Raw genomic sequence first — 23093 nt, 5'->3', positions numbered from 1 at the left:
TGCCCGCATCCTCTTACGGTGCGTATTTTTTGCAGCCTAGGAGTAGGCGTTGTACGCATTCACTGGCCTCATCACAAAATCACACTGCGCTGTCAGTCGGTATCTTATTATGCGCTAGAAACAATTATTATCCACGGAATTTGTTGCACTTTACTCTTAATTTAGCTCAGTTAGTGTCACAGGCATCGTTTGGCAACTAATGCCTTATACTTCTGCCAGAAGTTCGCAGCAAAACTGTGAATTCAGCACACGCAGCGTCTTTTGAAATTCCGCGTTTTACGTGAGAAGATGCTAGTAGAAGAAGTGCGCATTAGAAAAAAAAAAAAAGCGGATCTTTAGGTACGTCCTATACAGTATGTGGTAGTTTATTTGCATTCTGCATACTGACTGCCGATGTTCTTGAGGTCGGTAAAAAACAGTTCGTGCACTGCGTGTATTCCTGTCGCGCTGCAGCACGAACTGTATAAATTGTGGTGCATCGAAGCACACAACAATTGGGAGGACGGTGTCCGGGAGCTGCTGGGCGATTCTCACCATCAGGAGGACATTTGCAGATGCATGAAACAATAATGCGGAATAATAATGCACCGCTACCGGGCTTCCTGCAGGTATAAAAAGCAAAGCTTGTGATTCGCTCATATCGCAGGTAAACTTATGAACCGTAACGCGGAGAGCATTACGTAGGCTCAGCCGTTGCAGGCATAAAAACGTAAAGGTTTTGTTCTGGCACAAACCATCTGCGTAGTAGATGCGTGTAGCGAAGATATGTAGTTAATTGTTTCATTGAAATCGCTGGCATGATGCATTTACGAGCGAATACGGGAATAAAGTACAGCGAAACACCATCAGACTTGGAGGACGCTTAAGCTTCGCCTTTAAGAGTGGAACGCGATAGCATTAAAAAATCCCTCGCTGCTTATCAGGCTTTTTTCTCGTATATTCAAATTACAATCCGACACTATCACGTCTGCAACTTGTGGTTAAGTCGTACTTTACGATCTTTCTGACGGATTTCACTTCGAGAAATTCAATTTTGTTCATTAACGCTTTGCGCCACGCGGAAGGCCTGTGTGGTCGGGGTGGTTCGGGGTGGTTCGGGATGATGTGGTTCGGCATGATTATTTCCGCCAGACGCCGATGCACACCGACGCCGACACCGACGCCGGATTTTCTGCTGCACGGGGCCTTTAACGCTGTCGCGTTAAAGGTGACGGTGTCCGCAGTTCAATGTTTCAGAAGAAGCAGAAGGTTTCTGCATTGAACGGTAGCCTCGTGCAAATGCGCCGCGTTTTGATCCGAACAGCTTGACAAAAACTAAACATGGTGAATTCCCAAGCAAAAAATGATGGCGACACATTTTGACATATATCGTAGCGGGCACAGACGTTGTCTATAATAAGACCTGGTAATACCAAAAGCGCTGGCAAGAACCCGAGCTACGCCCTGACATATATGCGCAGTCCTTTGGCTATAATTATTATTCGTTCAACAGTTTGTTCATTAGTATAAGTGACAACACATGGAGCACTGAAGCAGAATAATACGCTATGTTTTGTCGAGAAACCGCACCGTGAACGATTATCAGAGGTAATGTATCTCCCCATCCGATTCCTGCAAGGCGACGAAGAATGCTGACGAAACTTTCTCCTCTCATATAGTGTCTTACGGAAAATTCCTCTCACTGCTCCTGAATCGCACCCTCTTCCTGGAGGGCACAGGGCGCTGCCGCAGCTCTCTGACGCCGTCACACGATGCCCTGAAAGGTGGTTCCTTATTAACGCGAGAGCGTTAAGGACGCCGTGTCGCAGAAAATCCGGTGTCGGTGCCGGCGTAAGCATCAGGGTCCGTGGTGGGGAAATTCAACCACCCCGACCACACAGGCCCTCCGCGTGGCGCAAGGCGTTAGTGAACTAAAATTGAATTTGTCAAAGTAAAATCCCTCAGAAAAATCGTAAAGTACGACTTAACTACAACCTACAGACCTGACAGCGTCGGATTGTAATTTGAATGTACGAGAAAACATAATTCTGGTACGAGGAAACTCAAACCCCTTTTGCCAGCATTTCTACCATACGAACAGCGGCGCGCTCGGGTATGTTACTTGCGAAAAGCCCATCCAGACGGCGCTCGCCTACTCAGCAGTGTAGAGTTACTGTATATGCCACTAAAGGTAGGGAGCATATACAGGAACTCTACAGCAGCGTAAAACGGTAGCGGCGCGCAGAGGCGAAGGTGGAGAAAACAGAAAGCTCCAGTTGCCGGGAAGCCTGACAAGCATTCAGTGATCTTTGAATGCTGTCGGGTTCCACTCTTGAAGGCGAAGCTTAAGCTTCCTCCAAATTTTTGGACACGCGCGCGCCTCGGGGCAACAGCAAACAATGAATAAAATAATAAAAAAGTGGTTCTAGGGCCTTCACATTTCGATATAAGGCGGCTTATTTTGCCCCTGTAAAGATGTCTTCCCAGCAATGCATTTGTGTTCAAAAGTGAAGCCGACTGTAGGGGATCGCTGTAAGCTTGGTCTCTGTAAGCTGGCTTTCTCACGTTGTGTGTTGTAGTGAAGCCTACTCATTAAGAAAAAATGCGATGCGAACGGGGCCCGATAACGCCATCGCGTTCCACTCTTAAAGGCGAAGCTTAAGCGTCCTCCAATTTTTTTTTTTTTTGTTTGACGCGTCACTCTACACTCATTCCTATGCAAACCGTGGCATGCCAGTGAACAGGAGCATTGGTTTATGTGGCGCATAATATAAATGCTGCGAAAGACGACTCGACTGGCGGCCTTTCATTCAGGACCATCACGAGATACTGCGAACAGAGGTTGGCAGGCTGCTCTGAGAAAAAAAAAAAAAAAAAGGTCTTCAATCCACGCTATGAAGGTGGTTGGACAGCGAAGCTGTAAACGGCACTTAGAACGATTACCCATTGCGACTTAGCTTGAAATTATTCGCATGGCGACATGCACTTTACCTCAGCGGCCTGCGACTTGGCTTGCGCCGTTACTCTTGATCACACTTTCGCCGTGCCTCGTACGCACGCTGCTCTTCAGGAGTCCTTACTACACGCGGCCTTTCCATAGCACTGCCACAACACAAATCAGCTGCTAGACGGATTCTTCTTTCACGTACGAAAGTGTACTTACGTCACTCCCTGCTTTGTATGCTACAGTTGCCGCTTGGCAACTGCAAATTATGCAACGGTAATCTTTACCGGGAAACGTTTGCGGCGAACGCTGTGCGCGAAGGGAAGCTTTCTGGTTCTTTTTTTTTATTCCCCCCGCACGGCCGGCGCTGCCGCGGATGCGTGGAGGCGAGCGCCATCTGGTGGTGCTGCAAGGAACCCAGCGGCGCGTCTCCCGCTGATTGGTTGAGTGTTTGCCCACGGACACGACAGATGCATCGGGGAGTAGAGGAATAGAGCTTCGCTGTAAAACGTTTCTGTGAATTGCATGCATTGTTCTGCTAGTGACAGCCATGCAATCTACCACGCGCAGGGTAGGCTGGTTGCCGGTGCCGCTGACGGAGCGGCTGTTCCGCTGCGACGACCCCGACCTCTCGTGGCCCCAGAGGCCGCAGGCCGCCGAGGACTCGCTCGCCATGGCACTGCTCAGTCCGGCCGCGCTGTACGCTGCCTGCGTCGCCCTGCCATTCGTCACGGTCAGTCGGGACATGGTGTCCTGGCCTGTCTGTAGCCACCGAATGAACAAATCATTGCCTAGAACACTCCCCCCCACTGCATGAGATAAACACCAAACAATTTTAGAATGATCGTTTCAAAACTCTCATCTTCAACAAATGCTCGGAAAGGTGTTCATTAGAGAAGAGAGAGTGAATTCCTAAACTTCCACTTCTTGAAAATTTAGCGGTAATGTATTTTCCCATATCTGAGGCACTGTGGCGCAATCTCGAAAATTGCCGAGTTTGCGCTTTGGCTCATTTAGAAAACAGTATATGTAGTCCATCTTGCAGTTCTGAAAGTTAACTACAGGCCCCGGCAGACGCATTCCGCCACGGAGGGCTAGTGCGCGAACTGCAAGGTGACGTCACCATTCGTTTTTGCGTCTCTTCTGGCTTACCAGGGCCGGTATTCTGTAGCGATGCCTTTCCGATGCTAATGCCTTTTCGCCATTTTCGTGCTTCGTCATTGGTCAGAGCGCCGGTCCGCTCGAGTTATCGACGGGATCAGGCGGCCGTGAGCGGTGAATGATAAATAAGACTAGTATCGAATAAAGCATAACGCATCGCTACAAAATACCGGCCCAGAGCTCCGCTCACGGTACGAGGGTTTCTTATTGTCATTCCCTTCTCTCGTGCTTTTTCTTTCTTTTTTCATTTTATTTTTGTGACTGCACATTGGTACCACAGCTCAACTTATTCTGAAGCGGTGCTGACATGACATTTTCGACTATTCGTTTCTTGCGTTAAGTCGGATAGTCCGACATCTCTAAAACCTAGAAAAAATCGCGACAAGCCTCAAAGTGCCGCTAATAACAACAAATTTTCTACAGCTAGTTTAGTCTCCATGAGGATACTGTGTGGTGTCGTCAGGGCACAGTATGTGGGAGCAGGGCATTGCGCCTCAGATGCTGCGATTCATTCCCGATGTAGCGAGCGAGCCGGAGCGAGTGTCCTGCACGCTGTAATGTCACATACGTGACCACATACTGCGACGAAACGTCATGACACAGTATCCTTCTGGGAAACTAAGCCGGCAACTGGCTGTAGAAAAGCTATTATATTAAATTATTTATGGTGCTCCGGCTTGCTACTACGTTTTATAGGGTTTAGAGCTCTAGGATCTTCATATAACAGACAAAAAAAAAAGAGTGAATTGTCGAAAATACCATGCCAGGGCCCCTTTAAAGCGAAGCAATATTTCTTCTCCTACCTCCCTGGGGTTTGGCATTGGTCGTCGGTTTCTCGCCTAAACGGCAGAGACAGTGAGCGTTCCTCTGTTCTGCGTATATAAATTACGACGTTAAACCGGGGCATGTAGCCGGAATTGATCCGAAAGCAGAAAGAAAAATAAAAGAAAGGCGTTATTTTTCCCGTGAACCGGAACTGAACCGAAAAATTACAATTTCTTCTTTTTCCTCGCTTTTTTCTTCTTCTGCGGAGCGCGACTGAAAAGAAGATATGACAGCCGATTGGCCAGCTCCTTCTGCGGAGCTTTTCACCCACGCACAGCCTGCACTTGCGGCTCGAGCATTTTTACCTCATGTCGGCGCGAGTGTCATTGTTCTTGCGTCTGTTCAGCCCCACCGAAATTCCGTTCCCGGTAAGGCTGACGTATTCCATAAGCGAAATGCACAGCTTCAGTGGTCGCACTGTCAGGTGACCGTCAGTGAGCTCTGAGTACTACGTGCGCAGATGGTGGTTGGCGAGCTGTTGCTGGCGGCCTTCTCTCGGCGCGGCCGCAGGGTGGTCCGCGCCGGGTGCGTCGGCTGCAAGGTGCACCAGCTGACGCGCAGGCTGCTGCGCAACACAGGCGAGTGCGCCTCTCTTGCTCTGAACAGTGTTCCCCGGTGAGAGCTTAGCCGTGAATGTGCAGAGGTCATTAATGCGATTACCATTCATGGCCCACCTTGCCAGGTATGTGTGTATTTTACGCCACTATTTGGGCGACTGGGTCTGTGCCCGAAACTTGAACGCTGGGTAACTAGGTATGTGCCCAACTAGGTATCGGTATATCTATCTATCTATCTATCTATCTATCTATCTATCTTCTATCTACTTCTACTTCTTATCTATCTATCTATCTATCTATCTAATCTATCTATCTATCTATCTATCTATCTATCTATCTATCTATCTATCTATCTATCTATCTATTCGATCTATCTATCTATCTATCATCTATCTAATCTATCTATCTATCTATCTATCTATCTACTATCTATCTATCTATCTATCTATCTATCTATCTATCTATCTATCTATCTATCTATCTATCTATCTATCTATCTATCTATCTATCTATCTATCTATCTATCTATCTATCTATCTATCTATCTATCTATACAGGAGTGTAATACCATTTCATCTTAGAGAGAAGCGTTCGCTCACTCTTCCCCGAGGTTTCGTGTTCGTCGTCGGTTCCTAGAGGTGTATATTATAGCTTGCTGCTGTCTAGCCTATAACAGGCAACTTGGATTGCTGCGCGCCACAACGCGCAACTTCGGCACGTGTTCTCGACAAATACCCGCCAGCACTGCATTCGTGGCGTCGCTCTGCACCGTCCTCACGACGCCGACAGGCTCCAAACAAGCTCCCCCAGCCACTCGTTTTGCTGCTGCGTGTGCGGGGAAAAACAATTTAATTATTTCACTATCATAATCAACGTTTCCTCCGCACAAGTATAGCCAGTAGCAAGACGAGCGGCTTGAGGAGAAGAGCGCCTATTTTCACGGACTCTTTTCCGTAGATCCACCTGCGCATATGATAGTAGACCCATTCCAGGTCAGCAGAGAAAAGTCTCTCCAAACAACGAAGTACTCTATAGCAATCGTTCGACCAAGCGTGGTGTGTTGAGCGTACACTACACCTACACTCGGGCTACAAGCGGCTTACATTTCATTATGAAACAAATGCTGGCTGTGCGGAGGAAGCAGAAATGTTGACCGATATCGATTGTACAGGACGGCGAGGTGCCAGTGGACGTGGCGACCGAGGACGACACGATGGCGGCGTCCTCGGCGTCCTCCTCGGTGGACGGCGTCCGCGTTTACCGCGTCAACCTGAGCCTGCTGCCCGTGGCGCTCACCGAGGCCGTGGCGCTCGCCTCGCTCGCCCTGGTCGCCTACGCACTCAGGTGAGCACTGCATTTCAAACGTGGCAATAAACGTTGCATCATCTCGTCCTCAGAGCGGCATCCAACGTGCCAAGTCGCGCACGTATTGTTAATTGCGCGGCGGTCCCTTGGCTGTCGCTTTGCTGGGCTTCGAACTCAGGCGAGCAGCGGCGCAGGTACTTTACGACTCGGTGCGATTGAAACACAACGGCGGCGCTTTTTAGCGCGGTAGTACGTATATAGCACGCTATAGCACAGCACGGCAATACATGCATAATTTCTACGGGAAAGATATTGACTCACAGTGGAGGGAAAGAACTAGGAGGCTTACCAGCAATAATGCGATCGTTATCAGCGTCGCAACAAAGAACGTCAAACGCAAAGTCAGAGAGGCTGAGGCAATAGTATCAGTAGCTACCTAAGTGGTAAAAACGAAATCAGGAAAGAAACAATTTATGATCGCTCAAAGGGCGACTGACACAAGCCTCGCGCACCAGAGACGCTCGACATGTCGCCCCAAACGGAGGTCATCGCAAACGTGCACGCATTCTCTTGAATAAAAGAAGTACATCGGCAAGTACATACTAACATCTTGCCGACAATTAAAGTGCCGCAATCAGATTCGCTCACTGGTCAGGCACAACTACTGGGCCAGCAGTATAGTGTACTGCGGCACTGTCTCATTTCCTTATACAGGGTGTTTCACTTTAGCTGCACCAAATTTTTAAGAATAGCACAATTATAATCCTCGATCTAAACTACTTGATGAGGCGGCCATTACTTACAGGGGAAATCAAAACGCCTAATTGAATAATTAACATAATTACGGCAATTATTTTACGGCACATCTTTCAATCTACGAATCATAGCCGCGGAGTTCGCAAGGCGTATCCACTCGAAACGACTTCTCAGGACAGAACCAGTTTCGAGATACTAATTTTAAAAGTGACCGACGAAATGCATGGGCGTTCCAGTTAACTTTGTGCTTCAATGCATAAAACAGCGTTTTCCTCAAAAAGTTAACTGGAACGCCCATGCCCTTTGTCGGACACTTTGAAAATTAATACTTCGAAACTGGTTCAGTCCTCAGAATTCGTTCCGAGTGGATACGCCTTGCGAACTCCGCGGCTATAATTCGTAGATTGAAAGATGTGCCGTAATATAATTAATTGAAAAGTTCATTAGCGTAATTATCTTAATTATTTAATTGGGCGCTTTGATTTGTCGTGGAAGTAATGGCCGCCTCATCGAGTAGTTTAGATCAAGGATTGTAATTGTGCTATCTGCCACAGGCGATTTAAAAAAAAAATTGGTGCAGCTAAAATGAAACACCTTGCCCGCATCCTCTTACGGTGCGTATTTTTTGCAGCCTAGGAGTAGGCGTTGTACGCATTCACTGGCCTCATCACAAAATCACACTGCGCTGTCAGTCGGTATCTTATTATGCGCTAGAAACAATTATTATCCACGGAATTTGTTGCACTTTACTCTTAATTTAGCTCAGTTAGTGTCACAGGCATCGTTTGGCAACTAATGCCTTATACTTCTGCCAGAAGTTCGCAGCAAAACTGTGAATTCAGCACACGCAGCGTCTTTTGAAATTCCGCGTTTTACGTGAGAAGATGCTAGTAGAAGAAGCGCGCATTAGAAAAAAAAAAAAAAAGCGGATCTTTAGGTACGTCCTATACAGTATGTGGTAGTTTATTTGCATTCTGCATACTGACTGCCGATGTTCTTGAGGTCGGTAAAAAACAGTTCGTGCACTGCGTGTATTCCTGTAGCGCTGCAGCACGAACTGTATAAATTGTGGTGCATCGAAGCACACAGCAATTGGGAGGACGGTGTCCGGGAGCTGCTGGGCGATTCTCACCATCAGGAGGACATTTGCAGATGCATGAAACAATAATGCGGAATAATAATGCACCGCTACCGGGCTTCCTGCAGGTATAAAAAGCAAAGCTTGTGATTCGCTCATATCGCAGGTAAACTTATGAACCGTAACGCGGAGAGCATTACGTAGGCTCAGCCGTTGCAGGCATAAAAACGTAAAGGTTTTGTTCTGGCACAAACCATCTGCGTAGTAGATGCGTGTAGCGAAGATATGTAGTCAATTGTTTCATTGAAATCGCTGGCATGATGCATTTACGAGCGAATACGGGAATAAAGTACAGCGAAACACCATCAGACTTGGAGGACGCTTAAGCTTCGCCTTTAAGAGTGGAACGCGATAGCATTAAAAAATCCCTCGCTGCTTATCAGGCTTTTTTCTCGTATATTCAAATTACAATCCGACACTATCACGTCTGCAACTTGTGGTTAAGTCGTACTTTACGATCTTTCTGACGGATTTCACTTCGAGAAATTCAATTTTGTTCATTAACGCTTTGCGCCACGCGGAAGGCCTGTGTGGTCGGGGTGGTTCGGGGTGGTTCGGGATGATGTGGTTCGGCATGATTATTTCCGCCAGACGCCGATGCACACCGACGCCGACACCGACGCCGGATTTTCTGCTGCACGGGGCCTTTAACGCTGTCGCGTTAAAGGTGACGGTGTCCGCAGTTCAATGTTTCAGAAGAAGCAGAAGGTTTCTGCATTGAACGGTAGCCTCGTGCAAATGCGCCGCGTTTTGATCCGAACAGCTTGACAAAAACTAAACATGGTGAATTCCCAAGCAAAAAATGATGGCGACTCATTTTGACATATATCGTAGCGGGCACAGACGTTGTCTATAGTAAGACCTGGTAATACCAAAAGCGCTGGCAAGAACCCGAGCTACGCCCTGACATATATGCGCAGTCCTTTGGCTATAATTATTATTCGTTCAACAGTTTGTTCATTAGTATAAGTGACAACACATGGAGCACTGAAGCAGAATAATACGCTATGTTTTGTCGAGAAACCGCACAGTGAACGATTATCAGAGGTAATGTATCTCCCCATCCGATTCCTGCAAGGCGACGAAGAATGCTGACGAAACTTTCTCCTCTCATATAGTGTCTTACGGAAAATTCCTCTCACTGCTCCTGAATCGCACCCTCTTCCTGGAGGGCACAGTGCGCTGCCGCAGCTCTCTGACGCCGTCACACGATGCCCTGAAAGGTGGTTCCTTATTAACGCGAAAGCGTTAAGGACGCCGTGTCGCAGAAAATCCGGTGTCGGTGCCGGCGTAAGCATCAGGGTCCGTGGTGGGGAAATTCAACCACCCCGACCACACAGGCCTTCCGCGTGGCGCAAGGCGTTAGTGAACTAAAATTGAATTTGTCAAAGTAAAATCCCTCAGAAAAATCGTAAAGTACGACTTAACTACAACCTACAGACCTGACAGCGTCGGATTGTAATTTGAATGTACGAGAAAACATAATTCTGGTACGAGGAAACTCAAACCCCTTTTGCCAGCATTTCTACCATACGAACAGCGGCGCGCTCGGGTATGTTACTTGCGAAAAGCCCATCCAGACGGCGCTCGCCTACTCAGCAGTGTAGAGTTACTGTATATTCCACCAAAGGTAGGGAGCATATACAGTAACTCTACAGCAGCGTAAAACGGTAGCGGCGCGCAGAGGCGAAGGTGGAGAAAACAGAAAGCTCCAGTTGCCGGGAAGCCTGACAAGCATTCAGTGATCTTTGAATGCTGTCGGGTTCCACTCTTGAAGGCGAAGCTTAAGCTTCCTCCAAATTTTTGGACACGCGCGCGCCTCGGGGCAACAGCAAACAATGAATAAAATAATAAAAAAGTGGTTCTAGGGCCTTCACATTTCGATATAAGGCGGCTTATTTTGCCCCTGTAAAGATGTCTTCCCAGCAATGTATTTGTGTTCAAAAGTGAAGCCGACTGTAGGGGATCGCTGTAAGCTTGGTCTCTGTAAGCTGGCTTTGTCACGTTGTGTGTTGTAGTGAAGCCTACTCATTAAGAAAAAATGCGATGCGAACGGGGCCCGAGAGAGAGAGAATAAACATCTTTAATGTATAAATGCAGCTTTGGAGAGGCGTCCTCATTCCAGGATGCCTTGAGCTCGGGCCGCGTCCTGGGCCCTCGCAATCAGCCGTTGCTGATCTTCGAGGTCGGAGCTGGCCAAGGCTCTCTCCCAAAGCTCGTTGGTGTGGTAGGGGTTCGGAGGATTGAGTGGTGCCTCTCTGCATCCCCCTACTATGTGCCTGAGGGACCCGGGCTCTGCGCAGAAGCGGCATTGCGGAGAGAATTGTGTAGGGGCTATGAGGTGGTTTCTGGTTGGGTGGGGAAATGTGTTAACCTGTAGAGCTCGGAGGAATCGCTCCTGCTCTCTAGGTAGTGACTTGTGTGGGGGTGCATATGTTCTGCGGGTTAGCTTGTAGTGTTGTGTGATGTCTTGGTATGAGACTAGAGGGTGCATACGCTCCGGTTCAGATTCCTCGGCGTCGGCTCGGTGGGTCAAATCTCGAGCCACGTGGTTGGCGACCTCGTTGCCAGGAATACCGTGATGAGCTGGCGCCCAGATGATTATGACTGATCTGGTTGGCGGCTTTTGATTAATTATCTTGAGCGTAGTGGCATGAATTCTTCCGCTAGCGAAGTTGCGGCACGCCTGTTGGGAGTCGGTAACTATGACTTCAACCTGTGTTTGGGCGAGCGCGAGGGCTATGGCCGCTTCCTCGGCTTGGAGGGGATTGTATCCGGTGAGCGAAATGCTGCTCCGATGTTTTTTGTTGACGATTACGGTGGCTGTTGTGGCTGCGCGTCTGGGGTAAGACCCCGCATCCGTGTAGGCTGTAGAGGGCACAGTCCCGTATCGCTTGTGTATGGCCCGAGCCCGGGCCTCCCTTCGCTGTGCGTGGTGCACTGGGTGCATGTTGCGAGGTAGAGGAGGTACGGTGATGTTGCTCCGGATGGCATGGGGTAAGCTAACAGTCTGAGGCGGCGGATGGCTGAGAGGAGCAGATAGCCCCAGGCGTAAGAGGATGGACCTCCCCGCTTCCGTAACAGCCAACCTTGTTCGCTGGCTGGATAAATGTGCCTCGATCAGCTCCTCGGCCGTGTTGTGCACGCCTAGTCGTAGTAGGCGTTCTGTGGACGTACTGATAACGCCATCGCGTTCCACTCTTAAAGGCGAAGCTTAAGCGTCCTCCAATTTTTTTTTTGTTTGTTTGACGCGTCACTCTACACTCATTCCTATGCAAACCGTGGCATGCCAGTGAACAGGAGCATTGGTTTATGTGGCGCATAATATAAATGCTGCGAAAGACGACTCGACTGGCGGCCTTTCATTCAGGACCATCACGAGATACTGCGAACAGAGGTTGGCAGGCTGCTCTGAGAAAAAAAAAAAAGGTCTTCAATCTACGCTATGAAGGTGGTTGGACAGCGAAGCTGTAAACGGCACTTAGAACGATTACCCATTGCGACTTAGCTTGAAATTATTCGCATGGCGACATGCACTTTACCTCAGCGGCCTGCGACTTGGCTTGCGCCGTTACTCTTGATCACACTTTCGCCGTGCCTCGTACGCACGCTGCTCTTCAGGAGTCCTTACTACACGCGGCCTTTCCATAGCACTGCCACAACACAAATCAGCTGCTAGACGGATTCTTCTTTCACGTACGAAAGTGTACTTACGTCACTCCCTGCTTTGTATGCTACAGTTGCCGCTTGGCAACTGCAAATTATGCAACGGTAATCTTTACCGGGAAACGTTTGCGGCGAACGCTGTGCGCGAAGGGGAGCTTTCTGGTTCTTTTTTTTATTCCCCCCGCACGGCCGGCGCCGGCGCTGCCGCGGATGCGTGGAGGCGAGCGCCATCTGGTGGTGCTGCAAGGAACCCAGCGGCGCGTCTCCCGCTGATTGGTTGAGTGTTTGCCCACGGACACGACAGATGCATCGGGGAGTAGAGGAATAGAGCTTCGCTGTAAAACGTTTCTGTGAATTGCATGCATTGTTCTGCTAGTGACAGCCATGCAATCTACCACGCGCAGGGTAGGCTGGTTGCCGGTGCCGCTGACGGAGCGGCTGTTCCGCTGCGACGACCCCGACCTCTCGTGGCCCCAGAGGCCGCAGGCCGCCGAGGACTCGCTCGCCATGGCACTGCTCAGTCCGGCCGCGCTGTACGCTGCCTGCGTCGCCCTGCCATTCGTCACGGTCAGTCGGGACATGGTGTCCTGGCCTGTCTGTAGCCACCGAATGAACAAATCATTGCCTAGAACACTCCCCCCCACTGCATGAGATAAACACCAAACAATTTTAGAATGATCGTTTCAAAACTCTCATCTTCAACAAATGCTCGGAAAGGTGTTCATTAGAGAAGAGAGAGTGAATTCCTAAACTTCCACTTCTTGAAAATTTAGCGGTAATGTATTTTCCCATATCTGAGGCACTGTGGCGCAATCTCGAAAATTGCCGAGTTTGCGCTTTGGCTCATTTAGAAAACAGTATATGTAGTCCATCTTGCAGTTCTGAAAGTTAACTACAGGCCCCGGCAGACGCATTCCGCCACGGAGGGCTAGTGCGCGAACTGCAAGGTGACGTCACCATTCGTTTTTGCGTCTCTTCTGGCTTACCAGGGCCGGTATTCTGTAGCGATGCCTTTCCGATGCTAATGCCTTTTCGCCATTTTCGTGCTTCGTCATTGGTCAGAGCGCCGGTCCGCTCGAGTTATCGACGGGATCAGGCGGCCGTGAGCGGTGAATGATAAATAAGACTAGTATCGAATAAAGCATAACGCATCGCTACAAAATACCGGCCCAGAGCTCCGCTCACGGTACGAGGGTTTCTTATTGTCATTCCCTTCTCTCGTGCTTTTTCTTTTCTTTTTTCATTTTATTTTTGTGACTGCACATTGGTACCACAGCTCAACTTATTCTGAAGCGGTGCTGACATGACATTTTCGACTATTCGTTTCTTGCGTTAAGTCAGATAGTCCGACATCTCTAAAACCTAGAAAAAATCGCGACAAGCCTCAAAGTGCCGCTAATAACAACAAATTTTCTACAGCTAGTTTAGTCTCCATGAGGATACTGTGTGGTGTCGTCAGGGCACAGTATGTGGGAGCAGGGCATTGCGCCTCAGATGCTGCGATTCATTCCCGATGTAGCGAGCGAGCCGGAGCGAGTGTCCTGCACGCTGTAATGTCACATACGTGACCACATACTGCGACGAAACGTCATGACACAGTATCCTTCTGGGAAACTAAGCCGGCAACTGGCTGTAGAAAAGCTATTATATTAAATTATTTATGGTGCTCCGGCTTGCTACTACGTTTTATAGGGTTTAGAGCTCTAGGATCTTCATATAACAGACAAAAAAAAAGAGTGAATTGTCGAAAATACCATGCCAGGGCCCCTTTAAAGCGAAGCAATATTTCTTCTCCTACCTCCCTGGGGTTTGGCATTGGTCGTCGGTTTCTCGCCTAAACGGCAGAGACAGTGAGCGTTCCTCTGTTCTGCGTATATAAATTACGACGTTAAACCGGGGCATGTAGCCGGAATTGATCCGAAAGCAGAAAGAAAAATAAAAGAAAGGCGTTATTTTTCCCGTGAACCGGAACTGAACCGAAAAATTACAATTTCTTCTTTTTCTCGCTTTTTTCTTCTTCTGCGGAGCGCGACTGAAAAGAAGATATGACAGCCGATTGGCCAGCTCCTTCTGCGGAGCTTTTCACCCACGCACAGCCTGCACTTGCGGCTCGAGCATTTTTACCTCATGTCGGCGCGAGTGTCATTGTTCTTGCGTCTGTTCAGCCCCACCGAGATTCCGTTCCCGGTAAGGCTGACGTATTCCATAAGCGAAATGCACAGCTTCAGTGGTCGCACTGTCAGGTGACCGTCAGTGAGCTCTGAGTACTACGTGCGCAGATGGTGGTTGGCGAGCTGTTGCTGGCGGCCTTCTCTCGGCGCGGCCGCAGGGTGGTCCGCGCCGGGTGCGTCGGATGCAAGGTGCACCAGCTGACGCGCAGGCTGCTGCGCAACACAGGCGAGTGCGCCTCTCTTGCTCTGAACAGTGTTCCCCGGTGAGAGCTTAGCCGTGAATGTGCAGAGGTCATTAATGCGATTACCATTCATGGCCCACCTTGCGAGGTATGTGTGTATTTTACGCCACAATTTGGGCGACTGGGTCTGTGCCCGAAACTTGAACGCTGGGTAACTAGGTATGTGCCCAACTAGGTATCGGTAATATCTATCTATCTATCTATCTATCTATCTATCTATCTATCTATCTATCTATCTATCTGTCTGTCTGTCTGTCTGTCTGTCTGTCTGTCTGTCTGTCTGTCTGTCTGTCTGTCTGTCTGTCTGTCTGTCTGTCTGTCTGTCTGTCTGTCTGTCTGTCTGTCTGTCTGTCTGTCTGTCTATCTATCTATCTATCTATCTATCTATCTATCTATCTATCTATCTGTCTGTCTGTCTGTCTGTCTGTCTGTCTGTCTGTCTGTCTGTCTGTCTGTCTGTCTGTCTGTCTGTCTGTCTGTCTGTCTGTCTGTCTGTCTGTCTGTCTGTCTGTCTATCTGTCTATCTGTCTATCTATCTATCTATCTATCTATCTATCTATCTATCTATCTATCTATCTATCTATCTATCTATCTATCTATCTATCTATCTATCTATCTATCTATCTATCCTCTACTATCTATCTATCTATCTATCTATCTATCTATCCATGGAGGAAGGAAACAAAACAGGAGAGGCCCTGACGTCACTTTTTTGAAGCCGGAAGTGCAGCCATGTTGGTGTGCCACCTCTCTTTGCGCCTCCAATGAGGGGTTCTGCAGCTCGCCGGAGCAGATGGGCGCGAACTTTGAACTTGCATTGTTACGAGCCGCCGGAAGTTTGTGCTCCTGACGCGCGTCAAAACAAAGCCTACAAAACTTCTGTAGCAGGTTTAGTGAAGCAGACGCGCTCCTGTGTTTTTCCGTGGCACATTGAAGAAGACAACGAAGATCCGCGCCTTGATTGCTTGAGTGTATCTGTTGCTGGCCGACACTCACACTCACAGACCCAAAACACAACTTTCAAGCTTACACACCACACTCCAAAGTCAGCTTTTCTCGCGAACAAAATGTGCTGCGTGAAAGACACCGGCGGAAAAATCGTATCTCACTTTTCAGAGACCGCGAGCAGCAGCGAAAGCTTCAGGAGCGCGGTTTCCATGGCAACGTTGACATTTGGGGTATCCGTCCCAGTGCTGCTTTGCGAGAAACAGCACGTGACTTCCGCCACACCTTCTCCAATACGTTCGTGCTGGCCAGGGCCTCTCCTGGGGTTTCCTTCCTCCATGTATCTATCTATCTATCTATCTGGATAGTCCATGGTCGAACGGTACAGCGCATCAGGCTGCTGTGCTGAGGGAACAGGGTTCGAGGCCAACCGTCGGACCAACCCGAGTATGTGGCAATGTGTACATATGTGCCGCTCTTCAACGAAACTCTCCCACGCCGACCTGCGTCACTGTAGATGCGAGACTGGGTAGGTACCGCCGTTCGACGAAACTCTTTGATGCCGACTGGTAGCACTCGGTCTGTGCTGGTCTTCAGTGAACCTCGTTGATGACAACTTGAGTCACTGGGTTCAATAAACGACTTTGACGCCAACTTGAAACGTGCCACTCTACTGTTACGAACAGGTGAGTGAGTGAAACAACTTTATTGAAGAAACCAGCGGATTGAGGCCAGGGCCGCGCCAGGGGCGGTAGAGAGACCCTGTCTCCCAGCCGCCTCTCGAGCTCGCTGGATGGCCCATAGATGGTCTTGCAGATCTGAGCCGACCAGTGCGGCTTTCTACCGCGTCCCAAGCTGACCCGAGGAGACTGCATTTTTATCCTGCACACGTGACGAACAAGTTCCCTTATGCCGTGCTAAGCGAAATCAGAATGGCGCCACAAATGTACTAGGTGGTAGAGGTCAAAATGTAACTCAGATGGTAGAGCGGCTGCCCCGGAAAGGCGGTGGTCCCGGGTTCGAGACCCGGACGAACTTCAACTGCGAGGCTTTTCTTTCGAGTAACCCGTATGGGTTTCCTTTGTAGCAATTGCTACATTTGGGTGCATGTCTCATTTTCCCCTACTAGGTATGTGCCGCTTTTCACCGAGCTGTGCCACGAATGATGCACCTCTCGCGAACTTGAGTCGCTGAGTATGTGCCGCTGGCTGTGCGGCAAGCGAGGGAACAATCGCGCTTCTCGTTTCGGAGGCCGCGGCAGCGCCACTAGGTGGCGCAGCGTCTCCAGAGAGAGTAGGGTGCCTCGATGCGCTGGCATCGAGGCACCGAGAGAGGGACGCCGAAGATACGCTTCGCAGCAGCGGCGCTAGATGTAGCCCAGTGTTCTCAGGGGAAAAGGAGTCCCATAACTCGTTTCGATGAATATTAATTCAATGCTGAACACATTATCGTCAACATTCATGTGCTCTGCCGATTTTTTACAGCGAAGCTGCTACAGGCGAGGTTCCATGAGAATGCGTCCGTAGAAAGTGTAGTGTACAACAATGCTGATGCGCCGCGCCACCTTGTGGAGTCTCCTTCACTTGGTATATGCCAAAATTGGCATGGAAGGGTACGAATGTATGACTAACACGACAGATAGGTCATGACATCAATAACATCACATGCTCGTCAGTTACGTCACGATTAACGACAATAAAATCACGCGTGGCGAATACCCGCATTGCATATGCGGGTGTGAGCCTGGGACCAGAAAGAAAGAAGGAAGGAAGGAAAGAAATAAAGAGAGAAGGGCAGCAACGAAGTTATGTGTATGTATCTTAATTTAATCAATACAGCAATTAACCATATATATATAACTCAATATAGTTGTGTACTGACGATGCCACCCGCATAGGTGGCGAAACGTCCATATCTTTGTTATATTTTATTGTTGAGTAAAGCCTGTGATAAAAACACGTTGAAGTATGAGTTCTCCTGGCTTCTGGAACATCTTTTTTAATATAGTTATCAACAAGTACAGCTTCGCTAGTCTTCCATCTTCACAAAGTGGAAGGGCTCTATTTTTTTTTCTTTCTCGCCTGCTCCGTAATATAATCTTGGCCACAAGGACTCGGCGTTCCAAATCGTGTCTGTTATACTCCTTTCATGCGGCTATAAGCGCAACAATGCCGGATTTTGCGCTTGTAATTTTTCTCTCGGACAAACTGACGCGCTGGATTGCTTCTTTTGAGGAACGCTGCGGTTTGCTGTTTTCTATAATGCTGCCCTGCAGGACGGTATACGCCTAGTAGTCGCTGGTGATTTCATTTGATCGCCTTACAGTATAGGGCGGCAACTCTCGGCACATTGTGCAAGAGACCCTGTAGCATGAGTCTCTCTGGCTTATGTTGGGCTATGCGTCACATCCCAGAACGAGCGGCCCTCAAGTCCGCCATTTCAGCATGGATCCTGCGGTGGCACCGGGACCTCGGAATCGTTTCATGAAAGGAGTAACGACGGATGCACCATTTGCTTCATCCTCGCTCTAACAGAGCAAGGGACGTTCAGGCAGACCCTCGCCTTCCGGACAACGTGCTATGGAAATGTCCCGGATTCGCGGGAGCGCTTGAGCACGACACGCACAAAGTGGCTGTCAACACCAAAGCTGGTATTCACCGATGAAAGAGGCCGCGCGACATATTTGGGTATGCGCCGTCATGCGATGTGTATGTATGCGATGTATGTGCCGTCATACACGTCATGCTCACATGACGTGAACGGCATCAATCGCGAGACATTCGATGAGGCGATGGGCAGGTGGCGCTGTGAACGTCGGTCGCCCTCGGTCGCCCTCGGTCACCAGTCGCGACCTCTGTTGGCGACCTCTGTCAATCGCTGACGTGAATGCGCCCTAAATAAAGGCCCATGAATTTTTGTAATAAGCTGCAGACTAATCGAGAGCCCGGCGAGTTGGTAGATTTCTAGAAGACTATAGACACAGCGCAAAAAGGACGAAGGGTGGGGAAATACACAGCACAGTTTCATTCTTCGTGCGATTGCCATTTGAAGTAGCCGGCTATTACAGCGACTGGGTGCGCGATGACAGAGAGACACTCGAAGCTCCACAGAAGATGAGAGAAAGTAGCAAAGCTGCTGACAGCAGGCCAAATTATGCGCCGATGGAGCACTCCAAGGGCGCTTACTGTATACACGAAAGATGGCTGCACTTCGTTAAGGGCGCAGCGCACCTCACCAGCACCAGCCGGCCACAGAAAACTCCGTTGGCTGAACTATTGTATGACAGTTGAATTTCATTTTACATTTTTATTCACTCGCTCTTTATTAAACCATTCACAAAACAATAACCTGATAACCGTTAACTCATATGTGCTAACGTATTCCATTACATGAAATAGTGCCTCACAAAGATGTCTTAAATTTTCTGTATGATACAGTTAAATTTGGTGCTAGAGTGGAGAGGAGAGCAGAATAATTGGACTTTGCCTGGGGCCGCAAAATACTATACAGTGCCCTTATGCTGCGAGGAACAACCAAGTCTAAAGGTGTTTGGGAGAGCTCGGAGCAGCGCAACGTCGACGGGCAGGGCAGTCACAGCTTCCAAGCACGAGAGCCGTTGCTGAGCGCTCGACCCACTAGCGTTTGGAGCCAGTAGCGTTGAATCCACTAGCGTCTCTCAGGGAGCCGTCCGGCGTCCTAACAGCTCGTCACGATGAGTGGGTCAAAGTAACGCTTTAGACGGTCGACATGGACAATGTCTCGTCCACGGCGGCGCATGTCTGAAGATGGCTCAACTGGTTCTATTACATAGTTCACAGGAGATACCCATGAACTGTTCGAGGGTCGGATCACTTCGCGGCGAACCGTATCGTCCACTTGCTCATTAATCACACGACGTTCTGTGGTAGAGACGCTATATGGGCGTTGCCGCAATGGCGGTTGGGAGCCAGTGTCAATATGGTGCGTGACAGCAGACGTCCGGCCCAGGGAACGTTGCCCGACATCAAAAGAAGAACGAAATTCTTCTAAGATGCACAGAAGCTGAGAACACTGAGCTGGGGTGAGGCCAACGGCAATAGATGAATCGAACACACCTGTGGGCAAAGGGTCGGACGTAGAGAGAGAACCGAGCGTGTTGTAACTGGCGCAGGACGTGGCTTCGGGAACATCCGTAATTTGTACGTCGTCGACCACCTCCACATGGCCAAGACATTCGCCTTGAAGCAGCATCACGGGGTATGAGAAGGGGTTACAGACGAAGATAGCGGTGGAGCCCTGTTTGACGCTCACAGTCGCAAAAGGTAGCAGCAGACCTTCTCGAGTATAAAAGCGGCCAGACAGAGAAAGTAGTGCGACGGCGTCAGAGAGGCTCAATGCATTGAGACAATCACTGACGAGTTGGGAGGAACGTTGGTGTCGTGCCTGACGGACAGTTTGTTCGCAAAAGAAGCATTATCGGCAGGCGTCAGATCGGCGACAGTTCTAGTTCGGCCCGTGCGCAATGAACAACAGCATTGTGGCGGGCGAGAAAGTCCCACCCCAGGATAACTTCGTGGGAGCACGAAGAAATCACAATAAATTCGATGGCGTATACAACGTCCTCGATGAGAACACGAGCGGTGCACGCCGCTATCGGGTGAATATGCTGTGCGCCTGCTGTGCGGAGCAAAAATTCGGCAAGGGGCGTCGTGACCTTTCGAAGGAAGCGACAAAGCTTTGCGTCCATAACTGATACAGCGGCTCCAGTATCCACGAGGGCATATGTGCGCACACCCTCAACTAACACGTCTATCACATTGGTTGAGCTACGTTGAGGACTTTCGCGTTTCGACGGTGTCGCAGCCCTTGCCTCATGGACTTAGACGATTAGTTTTCCTGATCCCGAGCTACGGGACGAGGCCGCATCGGTGATGGCCGGGGAGCGTCGGCGTGGAGAAGGTGAGCGGCGGATGTTGGCAGTCCGGCGGAATGGTGGTGACGCAACCCGAGGTTCGTCGTCACAATATGGGTGCGGAGAACCCACCATATATTGGCGCATATGGTGTATCCGCACGCAAAACATATCGGTGGATTGTCCGCTGTACGCCACCGAGTCGCTGCGGCAGGTCCCATACATGTGGGAGGACGCGAATTGGACGTGGCGGCTGGTGAAGTGATTGCATGGCAGGCTGTTGTCGGGGCATAGCGAGGACTTCGGCGTACGTGAGAGGTCCCCGTTGAGGGAGTTGTTGAGGCTGGGTGACGACTTCCGCGTAGCTGAGCGGCACAGTTGTCGGCGCAAAACCTCGTGCTGTTCTTGCGCTATGACGCGGCGAAGCGGAGGCGCAAAACTCGGCGTTGGCGGCGCGTGTACCGGCTGCGGCTGCGCAAAATCCATCAACGAGAGTTGCCGGGCAACTTCCTCGCGGACGAACGCCTTCATTTCTGCCAGCAAAGCTGTCTGGTCGGACATGGCAGCCAAACTAGCGAGGTGTTCGTCACGCGGTAGAGATCGACGGGTCAGTGATCGCTGCCTGCGGAGTTCTTCATAGCTCTGGCACAGTGTGATAATTTCGGCCACCGAGCGAGGACTTTTGGCCAGCAACATGTTAAATGCGTCGTCTTCTATGCCCTTCAGGATGTTTCGGATTCGATTAGACTCCGCCATGGTCGAATCGGCTTTCCTGCATAGGTACAGGACATCTTCAGTATAACTGGTGAATGTTTCGCCTCGCTGTTGAGCTCGTTCTCGCAAACGCTGCTCGGCACGCAGCTTGCGAACAGCAGGGTGACCAAATACATCGGCTAGAGAAGTATTAAATTCGGACCATGTCTGGAACTCTGCTTCATGGTTGTTATACTACAGGCTGGCCACTCCAGCGAGATAGAACAGAACGTGGCTCAGTTTGGCCGCTTCGTCCCACTTGTTATGGGCGCTTACCCTGTGGTACGCCGTGAGCCATTCGTCAGTGTCGTCCGCTCCAGTGTAGATGAGAGGGTCGCGATGACGAGGCACCCCGGGACACGCAGTGGGTGCGGGAGGAGGCGTTTGCTGGGAGGCGTCTTGGGGCATGGTAGATGGTAGGGTGCGGAGTTACAGGATGATTGTCTGAGGGTACCCAGCACACTCCACCAATTCTAAAGGTGTTTATTTGGCAGAGCTCGGAGCAGCGCAACGTCGACGGGCAGGGCAGTCACAGCTTCCAAGCACGAGAGCCGTTGCTGAGCGCTCGACCCACTAGCGTTTAGAGCGCTGAATCCACTGGCGTCTCTCTTCTTCGTCACACAAGTAATGAGTAAAATTACAAATATTAGAAGCCTTAATTAAATTGAAGTTGGTCTTCAGCATAACTGTAGCGCAGTGGCACAAGGATGTCAAATCCGCATGATTCTGGACCGATGGCTTTCTAAAGTGATCGTTCTCAGCAGACGCTGATGTGAGCGGGCTGAACGTCGCTCCAGAGAGGCATCGCGCCGCACGCTGTCAGCGGATCGGGGCGAGGAGAATACGGGGTCGGCCTTGGCCTGAGGACCGTACCCTGCGCAGGCGTGTACCTGTTGGGCGCGCTGTGTACCAGCGTCACGGTGGACGTGCTGAAGCACGCCTGCGGGGCCCAGCGACCCTATTTCCTGAGCGTCTGCCGGCTCAACGGCAGCTGCGACCGAGGACACTACCGCTTCTGCCAGGCCGCCCACGACCCGCATTCGGTGGCGGGACTCAGATATGCCAGGTGGGTGCCAGGCCTCCGAAAGCGCAGATATACGTTCGCATTTCCTCTCTTTCCACGTTTCACAGGCCCGGGAAATTTCTTTCACATCTGTCTCCGAACGTCTCAACATCCGATTCTCTATGCCTTTATTTTTGCCAGCACTTTCTATATTCTTAGCCATTGATATTGTAGTATACTTATGTTTGATAACTTACTTTTGTAAACAAATCATGCGTAGGTTCACACACCGCTCGTTGTCTCTGAACTTGTAGCTTATCGTAGATCGCAGAGTTTAATTGTTGTTGCCTTGTCTTACTTTGTTTCTTTTTTTTTCTTGATATTTTTGCACTCTTCGTGTAATATTTTTTAGTATCTTATCGCGCGTACCCTTATTCCTGTTCTTAGTTTTCATTTCAATTATACTTGTTGTATTGACTGTATTGATCTGGCAGGCTATTACGTTGTGCGAATAAAGCTTTCGTTACGTTTATGCTTTTTTGATGTGAAAGCGTCAAATGGCCTATTGAGCGAGAAAGTCGGCGTCTGTAGCAGCGAAGCGGCACCTAAAGTCTCATTGGCTGCGACGCCACGTCACGAGCGCGCCTCGACGGATCAGAGCAGGCGAAAGAACACCCGCCAGGTTTTGCGTGACAGGAGAGGGCATCGCCGCGACGCCACGTCACCCTCCGAAGCCGGTCCGTATCTCTCTCTCTCA

General features: G+C 49.8%; 1 protein-coding gene across 1 annotated transcript in view; it reads left to right on the top strand.

Annotated features, from left to right (window-relative positions):
• LOC119432857 (phospholipid phosphatase-related protein type 5) overlaps nucleotides 1–23093 on the top strand; it is a 53597-nt gene that overhangs the window by 15442 nt on the left and 15062 nt on the right. The window contains exons 6-8 of the mRNA XM_049659331.1: nucleotides 3494–3656; nucleotides 5370–5487; nucleotides 22216–22399. Coding sequence (XP_049515288.1) covers nucleotides 3494–3656; nucleotides 5370–5487; nucleotides 22216–22399 — 465 coding nt within the window. The remainder of the gene's footprint in view (nucleotides 1–3493; nucleotides 3657–5369; nucleotides 5488–22215; nucleotides 22400–23093) is intronic.

Source organism: Dermacentor silvarum, chromosome 11, assembly GCF_013339745.2.
Source record: "Dermacentor silvarum isolate Dsil-2018 chromosome 11, BIME_Dsil_1.4, whole genome shotgun sequence".
Classification (NCBI taxonomy): domain Eukaryota; kingdom Metazoa; phylum Arthropoda; class Arachnida; order Ixodida; family Ixodidae; genus Dermacentor; species Dermacentor silvarum.
This window is presented reverse-complemented; position numbering and strand designations above follow the sequence as displayed.